General features: G+C 50.8%; 2 protein-coding genes across 4 annotated transcripts; both read right to left on the bottom strand.

Annotated features, from left to right (window-relative positions):
- Positions 1-1,709: 1,709 nt before the first annotated feature.
- Positions 1,710-16,535, bottom strand: UBOX5 (U-box domain containing 5). 2 transcript variants are annotated; one of them, XM_042812254.1, is made up of 5 exons: positions 16,469-16,535; positions 7,721-7,817; positions 5,628-6,807; positions 3,692-3,844; positions 1,710-2,516 (listed from the first exon to the last, which is right to left on the bottom strand). In XM_042812254.1, exons 2-5 carry the CDS (start codon positions 7,772-7,774, stop codon positions 2,308-2,310), a joined length of 1,596 nt encoding a protein of 531 aa, XP_042668188.1. In that variant the 5' UTR covers positions 7,775-7,817; positions 16,469-16,535; the 3' UTR covers positions 1,710-2,307. The 2 variants fall into 2 exon arrangements, with proteins under 2 accessions (XP_042668188.1, XP_042668189.1); XM_042812255.1 differs by lacking the exon at positions 16,469-16,535 and adding an exon at positions 16,394-16,460.
- FASTKD5 (FAST kinase domains 5) lies at positions 9,950-16,530 on the bottom strand. Of its 2 annotated transcripts, none has more exons than XM_042812252.1 (2): positions 16,469-16,530; positions 9,950-12,660 (listed from the first exon to the last, which is right to left on the bottom strand). In XM_042812252.1, the coding sequence occupies exon 2, from the start codon at positions 12,620-12,622 to the stop codon at positions 10,169-10,171; it is 2,454 nt and encodes an 817-aa protein (XP_042668186.1). In that variant the 5' UTR covers positions 12,623-12,660; positions 16,469-16,530; the 3' UTR covers positions 9,950-10,168. The 2 variants fall into 2 exon arrangements, with proteins under 2 accessions (XP_042668186.1, XP_042668187.1); XM_042812253.1 differs by having other exon boundaries at positions 16,394-16,480.
- Positions 16,536-19,053: the final 2,518 nt, after the last annotated feature.

Below are 19,053 nucleotides of genomic sequence, written 5' to 3'. Positions count from 1 at the left end.
GGAAGGTTAATAAAATGTTTTCCAAGTTGCAGAGGCTCCGCAGCCACAACGCAGAATCACTTACTGAAATCAAGGGGAGGACGGGGAGGGATGGAGCTGGGAGGGAGGATGGATGCAGAGCACAAAAAGAGTGTTTGGGGGGTGAAAACATCAGGGTCACAGTGGGGGGACATCAGGAAGGCTCAGGCAATGGGGCCGTGGGGCAGAGATGGTCAGGAGCATCCTGCAGGGCAGTGCTACCCAAGGCCCTGCAACACTGCGGGGCTCCCTGAGCTCATGGGATCCTTTCTCTGCATCCCCAGCACTGCTGTGCCACGTTCCATTTCATCCCCAGGCTCCTGCAGGCCCCTTCGTTAGCGCTGAGCTCCTAACGACGTGGTTACGGCTGCTTTAGGGTGATTAACCAGCACAGTTAGCTGCCTGCAGGGAACTTTGAGAAGCCTTTGCTCTGTGCCAGTCACTATCAAGTCACGCTTGCAGAGGGAACGCATCCATCTCCTGTCTGGAGAAAGTGATGCTCCCCAAATTGGCCCTTTTTTCGTGATATTTAGCAGCGACCGGGGCTCCTCCACATCCGTCAGAGGAGCGTCACTCGGTCACTGTGTTCTGATGGCTGATGGGGCTTAATGGTGGCAATGGGGAGGGGATGCAGGGGCCATCAGCCCAGCTGACGGATGGGGACAACAGCCTGTGCAGGCAGAGGGCCACCGGTGGCTCTTCCCCAGCTCCCAAGGAGAAAACGTCAGCCCGAACCACGCTGCCTGGCAGCAAGGCTGGGTGAGAAACTCCTGGGCAGAAGGGATGCTGCCATAGCTTCGAGCTCCGTTGGAAGCAGTGAGGACAGGCAAGGAGATGGCTGCACAGCTGGGGAGCTGGGAGCTTGGGGCGGAGGAGGTGCGAGCTGAATCACTCCTGGATGCTTCCTGCAAACCCAGCAGCACCAGTGAGATTTCTGCTAGCCTCCGAATCGCATGACTTTGAGGAATCTGACTGCTGATGAGTTAAAGATAGGGGGGGCTTCCAATTGTGCTGCAAATGGAGATGGATGATGAACACCCACTGGTGCAGACAAGGAGAAAGATCAGCTCAGCTCCAGCACAAAGCGGTGTCCCAATTGCTTGATGAGGCTGCTATTTGCTCAGAGCAGAAAGCCACCAACTTTATGGGCTGCTCAGCACGGCAGCACCTGTTAAGAGAACAGAGGTATTACACGTAGTTGGTTCAGCTGGAGGCTCATTACCCCAGAGAAAGTGGCACAGAACATCAATAAGAAATGTTGGCTCTGCAGAGAGAAATTATCAATGAAGTGGCAGCGGTTGGGGGGGGGGGGGGTGGAGGGAGGTGCAGGTGACAAAATCCTCTGCTGTCACCCTCACTGAATTCAGGATGTGCTGCATACAGAATGCATCTGAGTGATTTTCCCTCTGGCCTTTTTCTGAGCAGCTCTGTGAAGAGCAGAACTCCTCCGAGCGGGATACGTGAGGTTCAGTCCCAAAACCCCCCGGTGAGAGCTCACAAGGCTGTGCCACAGTGCCTCTGAAAGCTGCGGGGCTACAGCTCTTCTTTTTGTGTCGACGTGGCTTTTTCCAGCCCATTTATTCAACACTCCGCCAACAGATTCACCACACGAAATCATTAACACGCACAGTGAGGCCAATTACGAGTCAGAGAGAGAACCTGACTTTAACCATAATTTTATTAAGGCTTAAATGTCTATCAGCCAGACGGGAGCCGGTCCAGTCACACGACAGAAACCGAGAGGGACGTCCTGTGTAATGCAATGACTTTTCTACACGAGTCCAGGGACGAGATCCCTGCCAGCACTCGGGCATCAGCTGCTCCTCTCCTGCCTTGCTGCAGTGGGGAAGGATGAGTGATGTGTGAGGGGAGCTGGAGGGGGGGAGGGGAGAAGTAATGTCGTTTGCACGTTGCCAACCTCGAGGACATTTCCTGGTCCACGGCCGAATGGCTGCTCGTCAAATGTTTAAATGGTTTTAAGTCACAGGGAAGCTAAACTCACTGTCCAAAAAGGCACCTATGCTAACCACTGAGCCACTGGGATGGTGGTAAGAGGGCGGGTGCGACAGGTGGAAATCAGTTCTGTATAAATACACGTTCCTTGTTAAAGAAGCTATGGCTTTTATTATCCTCAAGATCGCTTTCTGCTCCGGCACGATGCTCTAACCCCCCCCACTACTCTGTAAGCACAAGGAGACTTCTCCACGATGCTCATCTGGCCGTCGTCCTTGCATAACCCACACAGATACGTGGGACAGCAGCAGCTCCTGTTCTCCTCCCCAGGCATTGTTAGAAGTGGACCCTCCTGATGTCGTGCGTGGCCACTGACCTCTTGCAGCTCACACACAGGATGGACAGAGCTTTCTGCTTCTCAGCCAAGCACGGGCGACACATGAGGTGGCCGCAGGGAAGCTGGTAGATGGGCTCTGTTTTGAAGTAAGATGAGAAGGTTTTGCCACAGGACGTGCATCCCTGGGTCTGGCTGCTCCTGCTGTGCTCTGCGAAGCCAAGAGGAGAAGCAGTGTGGTCAGGGACATGTGACAAGTGCCACCCCGAGCCGGGCACAGAGGGCTGGAGGTGCCCATAGCTCAGGACCACAGCCTCTTTTTCCCAAGCCTACCATAAAATTTGGTGGGCATGGTGGTGGTGGTAGGGTAAGGATTGGACAAGATGACCTTCGTGGTCTTGTCCAACCTTAATCTTAGAATCATTTGTGTTGGAAGGGACCTTTCAAGGCCATCTGATCCACCTCCCATAATGAGACCCACAGCTCTATCAGGTGCTCAGAGCCCCATCCTGCCTGCCCTGAATGTCTCCAGAGACGGGGCACCCACCACCTCTCTGAGCCTCACCATAACAATCTTTTTCCTTATATCCAATCTCAGTCTCCCCTCTTTCAGTTTAAAACCGTTTCTCCATGTCCTATCACAACAGATCCTGCTCAAGAACCTGTCTTCTTGTTTCTGGTATGTAGATATTGAAAAGCTGCTATCAGGATTCTGTGATTAAAAAAAAAAGAAGGCTCTGTCTTCGGGAAGGGTTGGAGCCCAGGTATGGGCTGGATCACATCAGCCTTTGCACCATCAGGCTTTTAACAGATGACGATACAGCTTTTCACTTTTTTTCTGAGATTGAATTGGCCTCCCTTCCTCTTTTCCAGCACTTGAAACAAAATCCCTGATTCCCACGTGAAACACCATAGGCATCATCTTGCATTCCTGTCACACGCTGCCTATAAAGGGCTACTCAGTCAACTCTTCAACAGCAGCAATTTAAAAGGGGACAGTAAAAAGCTTAATGGCTTAATGCCACTGTGAAACATCAAAAGCTATTCAGAGAGACAGGCAGCCAGTGGGAGCTGCCCAGCCCAGTCCTGCCTCAGGGACACAGGAGCCTCCTCCAGGGAAAGCAGCAGCCAGCAGTGAGCACATCACCTTGTGGAGGGGCATCTTTTAGATCCAGGGCTTCCAACACAGCTTCTCTGAATCCCAAAGACATCTTTTTGCATGGTGCCATTGATCACCACGTCTAGCTTCACAGCTACATTAAAATCTGATGGGACTCTGAGAACAACCATGGCTCACCGGCCAAAGAGGCACGGAAAGATGCTGAGCTGCAGCACAACCCTCCCTATAAACCTGGTCCCTGTTCTCCTTTCCCATTTGCTGCTCACCGAGGATGGAGCCCATGTTCCATGAAGTGCTGCAGCCTCCCTCGCCCTGCTGGCTCTTCATCAGCTTGGCTGTGAATGATGGCATGGAGCTGAGCGCCGAGTTCAAGGCGGTGTCCAAGCTCTCAGACAGCTTTTGTTCGTGAGAGAGCAGATCTGCAACAAGAAGCACAAGTTTGAGAGGCTTGTGCTGGGGAAAGGCTGTTGGTGTGCAACAAAAACGCTGTGGTTACATCTCTCAAAGCTTTGCCACTTGTTTTCTGAAGAAGCCTCTTCCCCATCACGGTGTCAAGATGGGGATGTAATGCTTCCAACTTTGAGCCCTCGAGAGGAAAACTCTGGATTCACACAACAATGTCATAAAGTCAAAAAGACCACAAAGCCCATCAAGTCCAACTGCTGACCCACCGCCGCCGTGCCCACTAACCTGTGTCCCTTGGTGCCAACCAACTTTCAGGCACCTCCTTATATCTCATAGTCTGAATGAGGTAAAAGATTCATAAACGTTCTTCAGAAGCCCTGAGGCTGCTAACAAAATCAGAGGCACAACTCTTGGCTCCAAAAAAACCAGCATTGCATCAGTGGATAAAGCCAAAGGTACAGGGCTGGATCCTTCCTGAAGGGCACGACAGTGTTTTGTCTGATGCATTCCCAAAGCCCTGCTGTTAATTGAGACTGTGCATTAAGAGCACGGTGTCTGCATCACTAATTCTGCTCAATCCAGCTCCCACAGGGATCCTGTGTGCGTTACCCCTGCACATTTGCTGCAGCAATCAAGGCTGACAAAGAACTATCCCACGAGGCTGTGCCTGTGTTCACATGCAGGCACGGCTCCCTGGGAGCACCAGGACCCAGCCTGCACCAATCCACACCACTTCCTCCAGCATGGAATGATGGATCAGAGCAGGAAAGCACACTCCAGCCTCTGCTGTTGCTGGTACTGATGAAAATTAATTACTTTAAGTCTTTAATGAGCTTGTTTTAAGTCAAATACCCATCTAAGCTTTCTTGAAGCATAACCCTTCAGCAGTTTTGGGAGGAAGAGGAGTGGAGTGCTGCATACCTGCAGGATACAGCAGCTTTCAGGAGCTGTGGAGCATTGTTTGGTGCCACTGCTTCCTAGGGAAACTCAACTTACCTGCCCAGAGGAACGGCCCTCTGTGACCGCCCTGCACACACCTGACTGCCTGCAACACAGCCCTGCTGCTCCCTCCAGCCTCACACAAATGTGAGACAGCAACCAGTGGGGCTTCTGCCTGCAGCAGTGACTGTGTTTGACAACACCAGAGGGAAGATGCAAGCGTTGCTGTACAAAGAACAGTTATATCTACAGAACAGCTGCACACAGCAACTCCAACACGTTTCAGGTATTCCTGCACAAACAAGGGAGAAAGCAGCCGTGCAAAAACAGATGTGGATTCTAGCAAATCATCTGGCAGGGAGACAAGAGAAGCAAGTGCTTGGGAGCCAGGCTCTTCAACCAGGGAAAGGAGAGCAGGATCTATGCAATTACTGCATGTTTTCTTGCAAGCTCAGGCACCCAATACGTGCTAACAAATCATTGATGATAAAAAGAGACATCTTCAAATCAAGCCAGCACATTATGAGAAAAAGGTTGCTTTCTTAGCAAGAAGGAGAAGAGAAATGAAACCCTGAAGGGAAACAAGGCAACCTGAACTAACAAGAGGGCTGATAAAGAACAACAAGCCTAAAGGTGAGAAGAGAGAATGGGAGTAACCATCACCCAGTGACAGCAGGTTGGGCTGAGGAGAGGGGATGTGGATGAGATGATGAACCCACTCCTGTGACACTGATACAACAGCCTCAAAGCTTTCTGGAGGCGGCAGGGGAATCTGTGTGGGAGCCTCCTGACTTGGAAAGCTGGCCCTGGGCTGCCAAGACACTCAAGAAACACAAATGATTCAGGGAGCCAAGGTACCTGTAGAACAGTCCATCTGGATCAAATGCGAGTCACTGTCAGTTTTCATTTTTTTAGCACTGTTCTCTGAGGTAGATGTGACAAGTAAGTTTGTAGAAGAAAAATAAAGTGGCTGCACAGAACTCGGATCCATACAGTCCATCTTCCTTTTCAGAGAAGACGTTACAGAGGAAGGTATGAGCATTTCGGAAGCGTGAGCCCTGCCGAGCAGGTTGGTGCCAGGAATGCTGTGCTGTAAGAGGAAGTGATCTATCCTGGCCTTGAGGGTGGGGTGAGGTAGGGGCTGTGAGTGCTGGCTGAAGGCCACCCCAGTGAAAGGATCACTGGGCACCCTGCCCCAAGACGCCTCACTCCGGTTGCATTTTTCCAAGGTGCTCTGGTCAATCACCTTCCCAGAGGGCAGGAGCATGGGGAAAGTCATGATCTCCAGAGTGATGGGGTCCAGGAACTCTTCAGGGATGTCTTGGACGACGTCCACCAGCTTGCGGAGGGCCTGCTGCTCGCTGTCATTGGTGCTGAAGGGCACGCAGTCGCTCTCCATGGGTGTCCAGAGCTCGGGTTTGAGGCTGCCAACGTCCTGGGCGACGCACTGCGAGGCCACCTGAAAGATGCCCTCGATCACCTCCTGTGGGCACGACTTGGCAGGCTGTCCCCACACCTCCAGCCTCTTGATGCCAGGCAGGCCACCTCCGGCCACGTGGGTGATGCAGATTTTTAAGTGCGACACGTTGCTCAGTGAGGAAGGCCCTTTGTTCCAAAGGTCTTGAGACACGGCGCCAGGGTAGGAGAGGACATTTTCCATCTGAAGGAAGGGAGGCCTCGGCTTGAAGCCTCTGTGGCCAAATGTCACTTTGCTTTGATTTTTTAAGACAGCTTTGCCCACCAGTGTGAAAACATCTTTGTCCGACACAGGCTGACCGGCCAGACCTGAGAACTGACCCTCAGGGCTCTGCCAAGAGGTTTTATTGCATGAGGTAGAGGTGTAAACTTCGAGCCCGGAGAAGGCTTGGTATCCTCCGGATGAGATATCGATATTAATCCTGCAGATCTCAACGTTGAAGGGAAAAGAGATTGTGACATGGACCGGAGGCTTGATGAAGTATTCGCTGCGGAAACCACGATTCCTCCTGGCAAGGTCTTCAGAGATCAGGTTCTCCACTTCGTAACCATCAGCAGAAATCTGCGTTGCAAGAGAAAGCCAAATTTACATTGGAGAATGAATGTAGAGAGTAAACTAATTTCACAAGCAATTTAGATGACACAAGCGAGGAACCGTGGTTCCATGCACAAGACTGGAGATCCCTGCAGATCTACTCCTGCCCTGCTCCCAACCACATGGTGTCACTCCCTCTTCTCTGCACCCTCTGCTATCTACAATCATAGAATGGCTTGGATTGGAAGGGACTTCAAGGATCATGAAGCTCCAACCCCCTGCCACATGCAGGGCCACCAACCTCCACATTTCATAGCAGCCCAGGTTGCCCAGGGCCCCATCCAACCTGGCCTTGAACACCTCCAGGGATGGACGGGGCATCACAGCCTCTCTGGGCAGCTGTTCCAGCACCTCACCACTCTCATAGCAATGAATGTCCCCCTGATATCTTGCCCCCATTTCAACAGCACTGAATAGTTATGTCAGCTCATCGTGCCCTGTAAAAATGTACTCTGAATCAGCCAGCTCCAGGATCCCTGCAAAACCTCTGGGCTCAGCTAGCAGAATGCCTCATCCTGCTTGGGGTCAACCTGCCCAACACTGAGAAAGCTCTGTGTCAGTCCTCATATTAATGAGTAGAGGCCGTTCAACAAACATTGTCAACTGAGGCACAGTCTACTTGGCAAAGGGAAAGCTGTGACACTGCAGGGAAGAACATCTACAGTCAAAGCATGCACATCTGTAAGCACATAACGTCATCTTGTTATGAGATCCTGCAAAATTAGGGCATATATCCTCCAATAATTACTGTGTGCCACAACAAAGCACTCACAGAAGGCCACCCACTGTTCTAGCATAACTACTAGTTACTGTTAATTAATAAAAGCACAGGAAAGGCAAACCAAGGTGCTCCCTAAAGCACCATGGTCTCCAGTTTTACCTTGTTGCAGTGAATTCTTGGCTTGAACTGTGGGAGACAGACGTTTATTACCATCTTTGCAGTTGGAGAGAGCTCAGTTCGTGAGCATCGGATTCAGCTTTAAAAAAAGAAATAAAAGGCAAAAAGCATCAGTGATCTGTAAAAGGACCTTGTGTTACAGCACCTGCATGAATTACAGGCTCAGGAGCTCCTAAAACACAGCTCGGATCCGAGTCTGGGAGGTGAGGCCAACGTTAACTGTGGAGAGATGGAATTGGAAGAGAAATGTGTTAAAAATATGAAGTCGTGAACCCCTGGAGAAACATCAGAAGCTGGAAAATGGCTCTTTTTACTGAAAACCTCCTACCTATGCTTAAAGAAGGTGCTTAGATCAGATCTGAATGCTAACTGCAGGAGGTTTGGCAGCCGTAGTCGAGCAGACCACTTGCATGCCAAGGCTCCAAGAGGGTAAGAGCAGCCAGCATTCCCAGTGCTGCCACGAGGAGATGTGGCTCCCAGGGGCTCAGGGAGCCTTGGGTACAGGCAAAGATGAAACACCAACATTAATAACCACTACTGGTTGCCCCAAGGGAGCATTTAATAACTCTAAGGGAGATTATCTGTGTTCTGGACACTGAGATGATTCTTCTGACAGTGCTCGAGCGTGTGCACCATCTGCATTGAAAGAACGTGACTCGCATTGGTTGCATCCAACTCCTTTTAAGAATGAAATTATCTGTGAGGTAGGAGCTTTAACCTTACATTAACCTCAGTTTTAATATGTCACTGCCTCGGGCGACCTCAGGAACCTCCTGCTTCCTTCAAGGACGAGCTGCCTTTTAATGCTCCACAGCCTTTTATTGGTTCTCAAGTGCTGTTGTTCAGCATCTGAGGTACAGCTCAGAGTGGCTTGAATTGGAAGGGACTTTAAAGACCACCTATTTCCATTCCCCTGTTGTAGACTGAGTGGCAGTGTTCAAATAAACATGGAATCATTAATGTCAGGAAGGAGCTCTAAGATCATCAAATGCAACTCCAACCCATCCCCACTGTGCCACCGAACCACATCCCTCAGTGGTTCTTGAGTCCCCACAAGGGGATGGTGACTCCACACTCGTATCAGCCCCTCTTCTACCCCAGAATCTTCTCTGACAGTGATTTGCAGTAACACAGGTGCTGGGCAAGCATGAACCAAAGCTCCTCCAGCATCACTTTTCCTGCTTTTTTGAGCCTGATGCGTTCCCCATCGCTACAAGGGAGGCAGCGAGGAATTTTCTCAACTAGGCTTTTGAACTGCTTTGACTTTTGGCACTCACATCTAATGGCAGTAACTCTGACTACTTGCTGTGTGACAAAACGACTGCTCTGAAGTTCATTTTGAACCTGCTGTCAGTTTAGCCCTTTCCCACATCCCCTTCCAACAGAGCAGATCGCTGCATTGGCACGTGACAAGCCATGGTGATGCCTTCTTTAAATGAAAATGAGCAGAGAGGCGCCTCCACCCCTACCTTGCTGCAAACTCAATGTTTTGAGACCTCATTCCCACAAGTCGCTGTTGAAATTTTGCTTGTGGGGGTTCCCAAATCCCTGGGGGTCCTGCAAGTGTGCTGCCTGGTGCCAAGCAGGTGACAGAAGCCACTCCTTGGAACAGAGTCACATTGTGACCCAACAACATGGGAAAGCTCCTTCCAAACCTGAGGCTGTTACTGAGATCACATGATTCTGTTATTCTTTTTCTACCAAGCCCTTCGTAACCTCTGTCAATTAAAACAGTTGTCAGTGACAGCCCAGGCAGCTGTGACATAAGGAGGCTCCGAATTTACCAACGCTGTTAAAGCACAACACCCACAGAACAGCAAAACAAACCCAGCAAAACAAACAGCTCAAAGATTACGACGGACTCAAAGACCCCAACCCACCCCCACCATGCTCACTGACCATGGCCCTCAGTGCCACATCTCCATGGTTGTTGGGGCAGTGACTGCATCACCTCCCTGGGCAGCCCATTCCAATGCCTGACCTCTCTTTCAGGGAAGAAATTTCTCCTGATATCCAACCTGACCCCCTGGAGCACAACTTGAGGCCATTACCTCCTGTCCTACGGTTACCTGTGAGAACAGACCAATCCCTAACATCTATCCCAATTGTTTCCTAAAGATCGTGACACTGTTCTGCACTCAGAGCAAACAAATCCATCGGCTTTCATGAAGAATAGAGGGGGGGAAAAAAAAGGTAATAGTGGAAGAAAACTAATATGAAGGTAGGTTTTATTTGTCACGGCAGCATTTGCAGATCGATGTAACAACAAGGAGCACAGGACACGTGATCATGAACAGAGCAGAATTATCTAAGACAAGGCAGATCCAGCACATAAAGCACCTACAGTAGCTTCACCAGCATTGCAAAGATCATTTCTAACCAGCATCTGGGAGGCTGCAGCAGCCCCCCAAGCAAGCACACCCCGGGCTGTCAGCCAGCCTTGCTGAGCAGCACTGGGTTGAACACCTTGTAATGGAGGTAGCTCAGTTTCTCCAAGCGTGTGCGTTTGAGCAGGGGGAACCATTCCCAGAAGGGAAGCTCCACCACGACGTAGCCCAGCTGCCTCAGCTGCCGCCTCTTCAGGCAGTGCAGCCCCAAGAGCCGCTTGGACAAGTAGCAGTAGTGGTTGCGGTTGGACACCTGGATGGCCAGCCTTATCCCTTGGGGCTGCTGGAGGGGCACAAGAGAAGGGGAGGCCCCAGGGCAGCTCCCTGACGGAGCAGCGACTTGCAATCTGGTGCCTGTGGTAATGGGTCCACCCACAAACGATGCACGTGGCGTTGGTGCTTTGTTCCACTCCTGTCTAGGAGCCGCGGCTTCGGTTTCCACCTCTGCAGAGGACTGGCTGTTAGATTTCCCTTTGATAAGCTGAGCCATTAGGTCATCTGTTAGACTAACTCCTATGTCTTTGAGCTTCTTATCTGCAACGGCGTTGCTTGAGTTGAAAGGGATGGGATGCCCATCCATGGCCAGATGAACCTCCAAGTCGCTCGATCTGGTGTGAGGCAAAATCATGTGGTTTTTCACATACTCAGGACCACCTAACATGCTCTTGAGAAGAGACACGGCTTCCACGATTTCAGGCCTGACAAAGATTTCCTGCTCTGCAAAATTCAGAACGATCTCAGTCATCTCTTCATAAAGGTGAGGTGAAAGACGGCTGCCTCGGTAACCTGGGCACTCAATTTCAACACTCTTCCCAAGCGTGAACAGGTCCTTTCTGAGTTCATATTTACTTCCTCTCACCTTATGGACAAACTCATCCCTCAAAGCATAATCTATCAGCTCCTCCGGGAAGCGTTTGACAAACGCCAGGCCAAGCAAGCCAGTAAGGAGATGCTCTGGAAACTTCTCAAATTCATGGCGTTTTCTAAGCATCTGCTCTATCAGGCTGGAGTAAAACTCTTCTTCATTTGGAGGTTCGTAGTCCAGGCATCCAAACGACCATAAGAACTTGGCAGCATCCTTGCTGCGGCAGTAAGACACTTTGGAAGGCAAAGACGTGGCGACAGCAGCCAAAATGCCTTCATCGTAGTAGTGCAGGGATGAACAGCTAAGAGTGATGTGCATGATACCCTGGATGTTTGTTGTAGGAATTCGAGCAGGGACAACCTTCCCAAGTTTCCTCAGCAGGGGCAGGTGATCCATGCGAGTGTAGCGGAGCATTTTAAGCACGTTGACTAAAGCGTAAGTGCCCATATCTTCCATCTCCAGGGAGACTCTGTCTGCAATCTTTCTCATGACGTGGTCAGAGATACCGCTGACGGATTTGAAGAGCCCTAAGCAAATAGCACCCACCTCCTCCAAGGTGCAGGAATCCAAGTACTTCAAAATCACACTTTCCAGCTTCTGCATCAAGTCCGCGGGTGACTTGCGGCCTTCGCCGATGATATAAACAAGCTGAACAAACTGGGGCAAAGTGAGCTCTGTCCAATGCATGTTGGCATAGCTGAACAAAATGCTCAGGTAGGAAGGCACGCTGCGCCCCAGGCAGCGCCAGCAATCTGCCACCAGCAGCAGCTGGTCCAGGTTCATGTCCCACACGCGCCGGCAGAATTCACTCTCGCAGGCGTTCAGCACAGGGTGGGTGGGTGGAACAACCAAACGAACGCAGGCCTTTAAGATATCAGTGAGTTCTGATGTGCTGAACGACTGGATGTTCTCAATAGCACAGCAACACAGTGTATTAAACCTGGGGTCAATCATTAACCCTGCGTGTCGTTCCACCGGCAAACGACTCAGCTTGCAAAAATAATCTGTGACAGTTCCTGGGCTGTGGCTGCCCTTGGATATGGGTATGCTGTGCAATATCGAGTCACCTTCTTCTGAAGAGAGGGTCTCTATTGGCTCAAATTTATCATAGCTGAGAGATTTGTACTCAGGCCTCCCTTGCTGGAACACACGAGGGTCCTCCTTGGAGTCGTGCATCTCTGCTTTTTCCATTTCTATCCCCCTCTTCGTGGTCTGTGCTGCAGAGAGTTGTGCTGGTATGGGCTGTTTGAGGTGCGGTTTGGGCTTTGGCAGGGCATTTCTGACAGGTGGCAAAGCTTGAGCAGAGGTGGCAGTGAATGTATGCTGAACCTGGGAGGTGCCAGTGCTGGTGGAATCATCAGTGAGAGCCTGGCTGCAGCTCCTAGCAGCATTCTGCTGGGAGGCTGCTCTGCTCTTGGCATAGGCAGAGGGATTATACAACACTCTGTAGTCCAAAGGATCCAGCAACTGGATCGTGGCTGTGGATTCGGGTCTGCTGTTGGATGTTTCTGGGTTCTCTTCCTCCTGCTTACTTTCGTTGCTTCCGCTCTCGGCCTTGAATTTGGCAGTAGTCAAAAATGTAGTCACCCTGCTCAGCCTTGGAAATCTTCGGCCTATTAACACCGTAGCCATGGATCACAACTTACTGGGGTCACAATTGCTTCCAGGTACTGAAAAAAGGGCAGACGAAGAATGAGTGGCTTCCACCTAACACGGAGCACTTTCTAACCTATCCTCATTACTGAAAGTTAAGAGATGGCAGTGCCTCCCCTAGTGAGAGCAGCTCTTTCCCTGCAAGTCACTATCGAGCACCACATCATGCAAAGGCAGCTCAAGACAAGCACGCAGGTGGCCTGACACACCTGGAGATGTGGTACTTGGCAGGCAGGTATCACCAGCTACACAGCAGTTACAAGTAATCTGGCAGAGACTGTAGGACTTCGTGGGGAAAAAGTCATCTCTGTCATTCTGTAAGAGACCCAAACTGCTTTTTCTTTTTATTTTCAACAATGAAAACGTAGTTCTGTAGCAAAGCCTTTAAAGGCTGCAGCTGCATTCAAACAGGGCATTCTGCTGCTTCGGTCAGCAGTATGAAGCACCGACCACCACCCAAGAAGCTGTGGATGTATCTGTGGTGCCACTCTGCTCCTTGCACGAGAACACCTGGAGTCAGCACATGAAGGCTGCGAGCAAAGAGCCTCTGAAACCAGCTCATGGAAGGGAGGCTGCCCATAACCTGCAGCAGGAAGGAGAAACAGCCACAAAACAATGTGGGGAAAGAGCATGGAAGAAGAAACACAGATTAGAACAAGACACTGCGTCTCGAGGAGAGAACTGGAGGGATAAAAGCTTTACTCTTCAGGCACGGGAGCTTTTCTCAGTGTTAGGGGGTGCCTTCCCAACTCCTGTCTATAACAGCTACAGCAGAAAGGGTGAGGATGAGACATCTGTCAGGAGTTAAGCTTTGTGCTGCCAGCATGCACAAGCTGCCAAATGAGCCTGTTTACGATGATTCAGACAAGGCTGAAAAAAGCTCCGGGTCAGCTCTCTGTGTAACACACCCTCATCCCATCTCGGGTGTCCAACACCAAGGATGGAGCACAGCAGGGGTTTTCACCTTTAAAATCACTTGTGCTCTCACTGCACAGAGGGCACATGCTAGAACCAAGGGGTGTCAAGTAACCAGGAAAACCAAAGCCTGGCAGAGACACGGCAACAGAGATATGCATTAGCTGCTGTCCTCTCAACACTGGGGAAATAAATCAAACACACTCCCTGAGTTAGAGGTGGATTGAGACGCCCTGTGAGAGCAGGCAAACCCAATCCTACAGCAGGACAATGAGGAAGAGGTGTGATGAATACTGTTTTTGCAGAGTAGGAGAGAAGCTGCAGTGGGGTCTGGTTGAACATGAACTGGATTTCGTTTTGAGTACAAGGCTCGCACGAGTCACCAGGTGATTTATTCCAGCACAATGGTGAAGCATCAGCTCCTTCCAAAGAGAATAAAATAGAGAAGGAAGGTAAGAAAATAGGGAGGGATGCTGGGGAGAGTCTAAACAACACACTTTGCTCCTTGTTAGTGCCAGATGCAGAGTGCTGCCTGCTTGGGGGTTCCCTGCAGTAGCCGCTGCTGTCACTCCTACGCCATGTTACTGCAAAGGCAGTAACAGCAATAGACAGGAAGCACATCTGTGCTCTGGAACAGGCACGAGCAGCCTGCTGCTCTCTGAAGGCTGTTCTCTCACCACGTAGCCTTGACATGGCTGTGCTTTTGTCCAAGCATCTCCACACAGAATTGAAAAGAAGTAAAAAAGCGTAGGAAAAGCTGGAAGCGCTCAAGGACGAGCTCTTGGAGCCCTCAGCTTCTCTCTTCCTCGATGCCATGGCACAGCATGTAACATCCTGCCTCTGGAAGAACAACAGTGAGGAGAGGAAGACAGAGGGTAAGGGCACACACACATTTGCTTTGCAAAGGGCTCACCAGATGCAGCATCACAACCACTGTCTGCAAAGAAGAAAGGAGCAGGACAGGCAGGCAATAGCTCCAGATCCACTCTCCTAGCACACAGCAGAGTGGTTCAGTTTAGTTCTCTGAGTCCTCTCCACCAGCCTGTGTAAGGAGCCAGGCAGAAAAACGGAAACATTCTCTTCTGGCATGAGAAGTGACACTGTGACAGGAGGAGAGATACTGCCCTTTCCATACTACTGCCTGGTGAGCATGGGAAATAAGAAGCTCACTGAGAACTGGGCCACTAAAACCCTGCCCAGTGCAACACCACTCCCAGTGCTGTAAGCAGCAGCAAGAAAGCACTGGATTTCAAAGCTCTCCAGCTTATTGCATATAAATGTCAGATTAAAATGTAATTTCCATCTCTGCTGGCTACTTTGTTGTCTGACTCTGCTTTGCACGTTTTCTATCCAGTTTTCTACTATTGACAGGCAAGCAGTATTAAGCCACATCTTTAAAACATGTTCTATTTGCTGTTAAAAGGTGATGCCACCTACAAAACCCAGCACTGCACTGTTACCAAAACCACCCCCTCTCAGCAATGACAGCCCTGCTTCAGAGACAGAGAATCAAAGCCGTGGCGTCTGCACACCAAAGGCAAACACTGCATGTAGCTAAGAATATCATCCACACAGCTTAGCATTAAGCTCCATGACGTCTTCAGGAAGACATTCAGTAAGTATATTTTTTCCTTCTTCTGTCCCACATTCAGCAAAACAGCCGTGGAGAAGACCATGCAGAAAATAAAGCAGGAATGAAGCTAGATGGGTCAAGATATTTGAAGCACCTTAGGAACAAACATGTCCACGTGGCTTTTTGCCCATCTTCAAGTGCTCAAACTTGTTATGATCTATATTTCTACAGCATTTCCAACTCAACCTACATCTCTGCTCATTTTTCCTCTCTTTCTGCTACTCACAGTAATCAGCCTCTCTTTCTCCCACCACTGCACTTCTCATTTAATAGTGTCCAAGCTCCCTTCCATCCCTGCCACTAACCAGAAAATTCACTCCCAGTGACTCATCTCCAAAAAGGCTGCAAAGCCTTGGAAATGGGCCCTGCAGGCTGCAAATGCTCTTTATGGAGGCCTTTTGGGATGGAAACATCTTTGTGTTTGTGCTTGTGCCATTCTTACAGCTGAGTTCCCAGCCAACAGGGAGCTGAACACCAGGACAACACCATTCCTGGACAGATGCCACATGCTTCTGGGTTCCAGCTTTGTGAGAGGGGAGCATCTGAGTCTGAAATACATTCTTTGGAAACACCCAAACAGCCTCACTGTACCACTGGAAAGTCTGTGAGTGATCCAGGCTCACAGATACGTTTCCCTGATAGCAAGGCCCCATTCTGTGTTCCTCCTGCCCAGCAGCCCAGGCAAAGGAAAAAAAAAAATATTACGGCTCCCTTTCTATTTTTCCCCATCAGATCTGCTCAAATGAGAATGGCTTAGGATAGGATCGTTCAGCTAGAAGGGACCTTCAGCGATAACGCAATCATGAAATATCCAGAGCTGGCTGGGACCCACAAGGACTACTGTGTACAGCCCCTGGCTCCACATAGCACCACTCAAACCAGCGGGCGGTTCCGTGTCCCAGCTCTGAGCCGTGCCAACTGCCACATGCAGCCCGTTCCATGCTCTGAGGCAGAGCCTTTCTGTAACCCCCTCCTGCCCCCTCCCCTGACGCAGCTCCACGCCGTTCCCTCGGGTTCCGTCGATTCCCAGCGGCAGAGACCGCACCTCGCCCCCATTCCCCTTCGACAGGGAGCAGCGAGGTTTTCTCTCCGCCTCTGCACCCCTGCCCGCACACCAGCTCCCCCACGCCCCTGCCCATCCCGAACGCCTCCAGGCCTGAGGACCGCCGTGGCCGCAGCTGGGGCCGCGGAGCCCCACTCACCGCCTCACTCCGATCCCCAGCCCGCTCCTGGCTGAGACCCGCACAGCCCCGAGGCCGGAGCCCGGTCGCACTCACCGGGGCCCGGCGCCGTCGCCGGCTGTGGCCCTACCGCCTGCCAGCCCCACCGCCACTTCCGGCCACCTGATAGTGACGCACTTCCGGTCGTACGGGAGCCGAGAGGGGAGGGGGGAAGACAGGGCGAGTGACTCGCGGTACCGGCAGATGGCGGCGGCGGAGCGCCGTACCAGAGTCACGTGGTGCACTGCTAGAGGCACGTGACAAGGGCGCAGGGCTACCTCGGCGGGGTGCCGCCATGTTGGGGCTCCTCGGGTCTGCCCTGAGGGGTCGCTCCTAGACTCCAAGTTGTGTCACCGCTGCACTGAGCCATGCTCCGTCCCGTTGCACCTCCCTGCAGGGCTTTATGGCCGTGGATAGGATCCCCCTGAGCCTCCCCTGCTCCATGCTGAGCAGCCCCAGCCTCTGTCGCTGGAAAAGACTAATAGGATCAGCAGGTCCGACCGATGACCCACCTGTGGAAGGAGATGGGGCTTGGCATGGGAATGGGGTAGAATTAGCTCATGTTGGGTGCACAGTGCTTGGGCTGGCTCAGGCACCTCTGCAGGGCCATGGCTGATATCTCCATCTGGGTTGTGTCATCCCCACGGCGTCCCCACCTCACGTCTCATTCAAGTTTGGATGGGCTGCTTGCATTCAAGCTCAGTATGAAGGAACACATCACTCCAGTTTTATCTATCTCAGTAACGCCTGACGTCCCAGTGGCTTTGGGTCAGCCTTGAATGTGATCGTGGGAGCTTGATGTGGGAGGAATTCACAGAATGGCCAGGGTTGGAAGGGACCTCAAAGATCATGAAGGTCCAACCCCCTGCCACATGCAGGGCCACCAGCCTCCACATTTCATAGCAGCCCAGGCTGTCCAGGGCCCCATCCAACCTGGCCTTGAACACCTCCAGGGATGGACGGGGCATCCACAGCCTCTCTGGGCAGCTGTTCCAGCACCTCACCACTCTCTCTGTCAAGAACTTCCCCCTCACATCCAACCTCAATCTTCTCTCTCTCAACTTCAAACCATTTTCCCTTGTCCTGCAGTTATCTACCTTTTCAAAGAGTTGACTCCCCTCCTGTTTGTGGGCTCCCTTTAGGTACTGAAATGCTGCCATGAGGTCACCCCACAGCCTTTTCTCCAAGCTGAACAAGCCCAGCTCCCTCAGCCTGTCTTCATAGGGGAGGTGCTCCAGTCCCCTGATCATTTTCGTGGCTCTCCTCTGGACCTCTCCATTGATTTGGGAGTGAATCAGTTGCCCACATGTAGGGGACTGGATCCTTCTGAGTGCTGAGAGACACCACGTCTATGAGAGGTGCTGCTCAGACAGCTGTGGAACATCCCCGTCTAGACTGAGCCAAGGTTAGACCTCTAACAAATCATAAAATCATTGAAGTTGGAAACGAGCACTAAAATCATACAGTCCAAGCATCAACACATCACCACCATGCCCATTAAACCATGTCCATCACATGTTCCTGTCTCACCATCGCTGCCACTACCGTGGGTTTGTGCTGCCCACCAGCTTGTGATGATTGCTCTCAGATGCATGCAGAGCCTGAGCAGCCCTTGTGCCCCAGGAAACACCCCATCCCTGGAGGTGCTTAAGGCTAGGTTGGATGGGACCCTGGGCAACCTGATCTGGTTTGGGGCAACCAGCCCACGGCAGGGTTTGGGACTGGGTGGGCTTTAAGGTACTTTCCCACCCAAACCATCCTATGATTCCATGATTCTGTGAATGCAGGACTGGAGATGACCATCTGCTTGGAGGGAAAGACATGGACACGTGCGTTGCTCCACTCTGCTCCACTGATCCCCTTCTCCTCCATGATGCCAGCTGCCTCCTCATCCTCTGGGCCATGCTTTCATCCCACTCTAATGGGCTACAAAGAAGTAGAAGTCTGGCTGTCCTGGTGTGGCTTTCCCTTACGGGGCCATCTCCAGGTAGCCCCCCAAGCACCATTCCCCAGCCCACGTCCCTCCCAAAATCCCTCATGGTCTCGCTGCTTCTCCCATTTGCAACACAACCAGGCAAGCCACACAGTCAGGTTTTTAAAAGGGGCCTTTCTCCATTTTATTTTGCTCAATAAAAATCCTTCACAGTCAGATAGAGATAGGAGAGTGAGAGATACGTATACATATAGATCTTCATATATATTTATATATATACATACCTCTGTACAGATATATATATATTCACTGTAGAAAATCGCAAAGGCAGTAGCTCTTCACATCTTTATAACCCCATGGAAACATACAACAGACTAGCAGTAGATTGTGAAGTGTGGTATAGTTTTAACAAGAGTTTTCTAAATGGATACACCTTCGCTGCACAAAAAAACCCAGAATGCTGCATTTTATCTCTTCATTTTTCAACCTCTTCTCTTTAAATACACTGACCAGAGGCAAAGTCAAGACAACAGTGTTTGGAAGTGATTGGTGGACAGGAGAGACACCCAACCTTATGGAATTCTTTTTAAATACTTTATTTTTAAGTTTATATATAGATATATATATATAATTTTTTTTTCTTTTTCTTTTTCTTTTTCTTTCTTTTTTTTCTTTATTCTTTTTTTTTTTTTTTTTTTTTTTTTTTTTT

Source organism: Centrocercus urophasianus, unplaced genomic scaffold (genome assembly GCF_019232065.1).
Source record: "Centrocercus urophasianus isolate 14NV4802_14NV808 unplaced genomic scaffold, USGS_Curo_1.0 seq_13, whole genome shotgun sequence".
Taxonomy (NCBI): Eukaryota; Metazoa; Chordata; class Aves; order Galliformes; family Phasianidae; genus Centrocercus; species Centrocercus urophasianus.
Note: the sequence above shows the minus strand (reverse complement) of the source record. Positions and strands in the feature narration are given on the sequence as shown.

Excerpts from the sequence above, each read along its gene's own strand:
- UBOX5 (XM_042812254.1), bottom strand. The coding sequence starts at position 7,774 with ATGGTAATAAACGTCTGTCTCCCACAGTTCAAGCCAAGAATTCACTGC. Across the intron at positions 6,808-7,720 it reads CAAGAATTCACTGCAACAAG|ATTTCTGCTGATGGTTACGA; the intron begins GTAAAACTGGAG and ends CTTGCAACGCAG. Across the intron at positions 2,517-3,691 it reads GAACATGGGCTCCATCCTCG|AGCACAGCAGGAGCAGCCAG; the intron begins GTGAGCAGCAAA and ends TTGGCTTCGCAG.
- FASTKD5 (XM_042812252.1), bottom strand. The coding sequence starts at position 12,622 with ATGGCTACGGTGTTAATAGGCCGAAGATTTCCAAGGCTGAGCAGGGTG.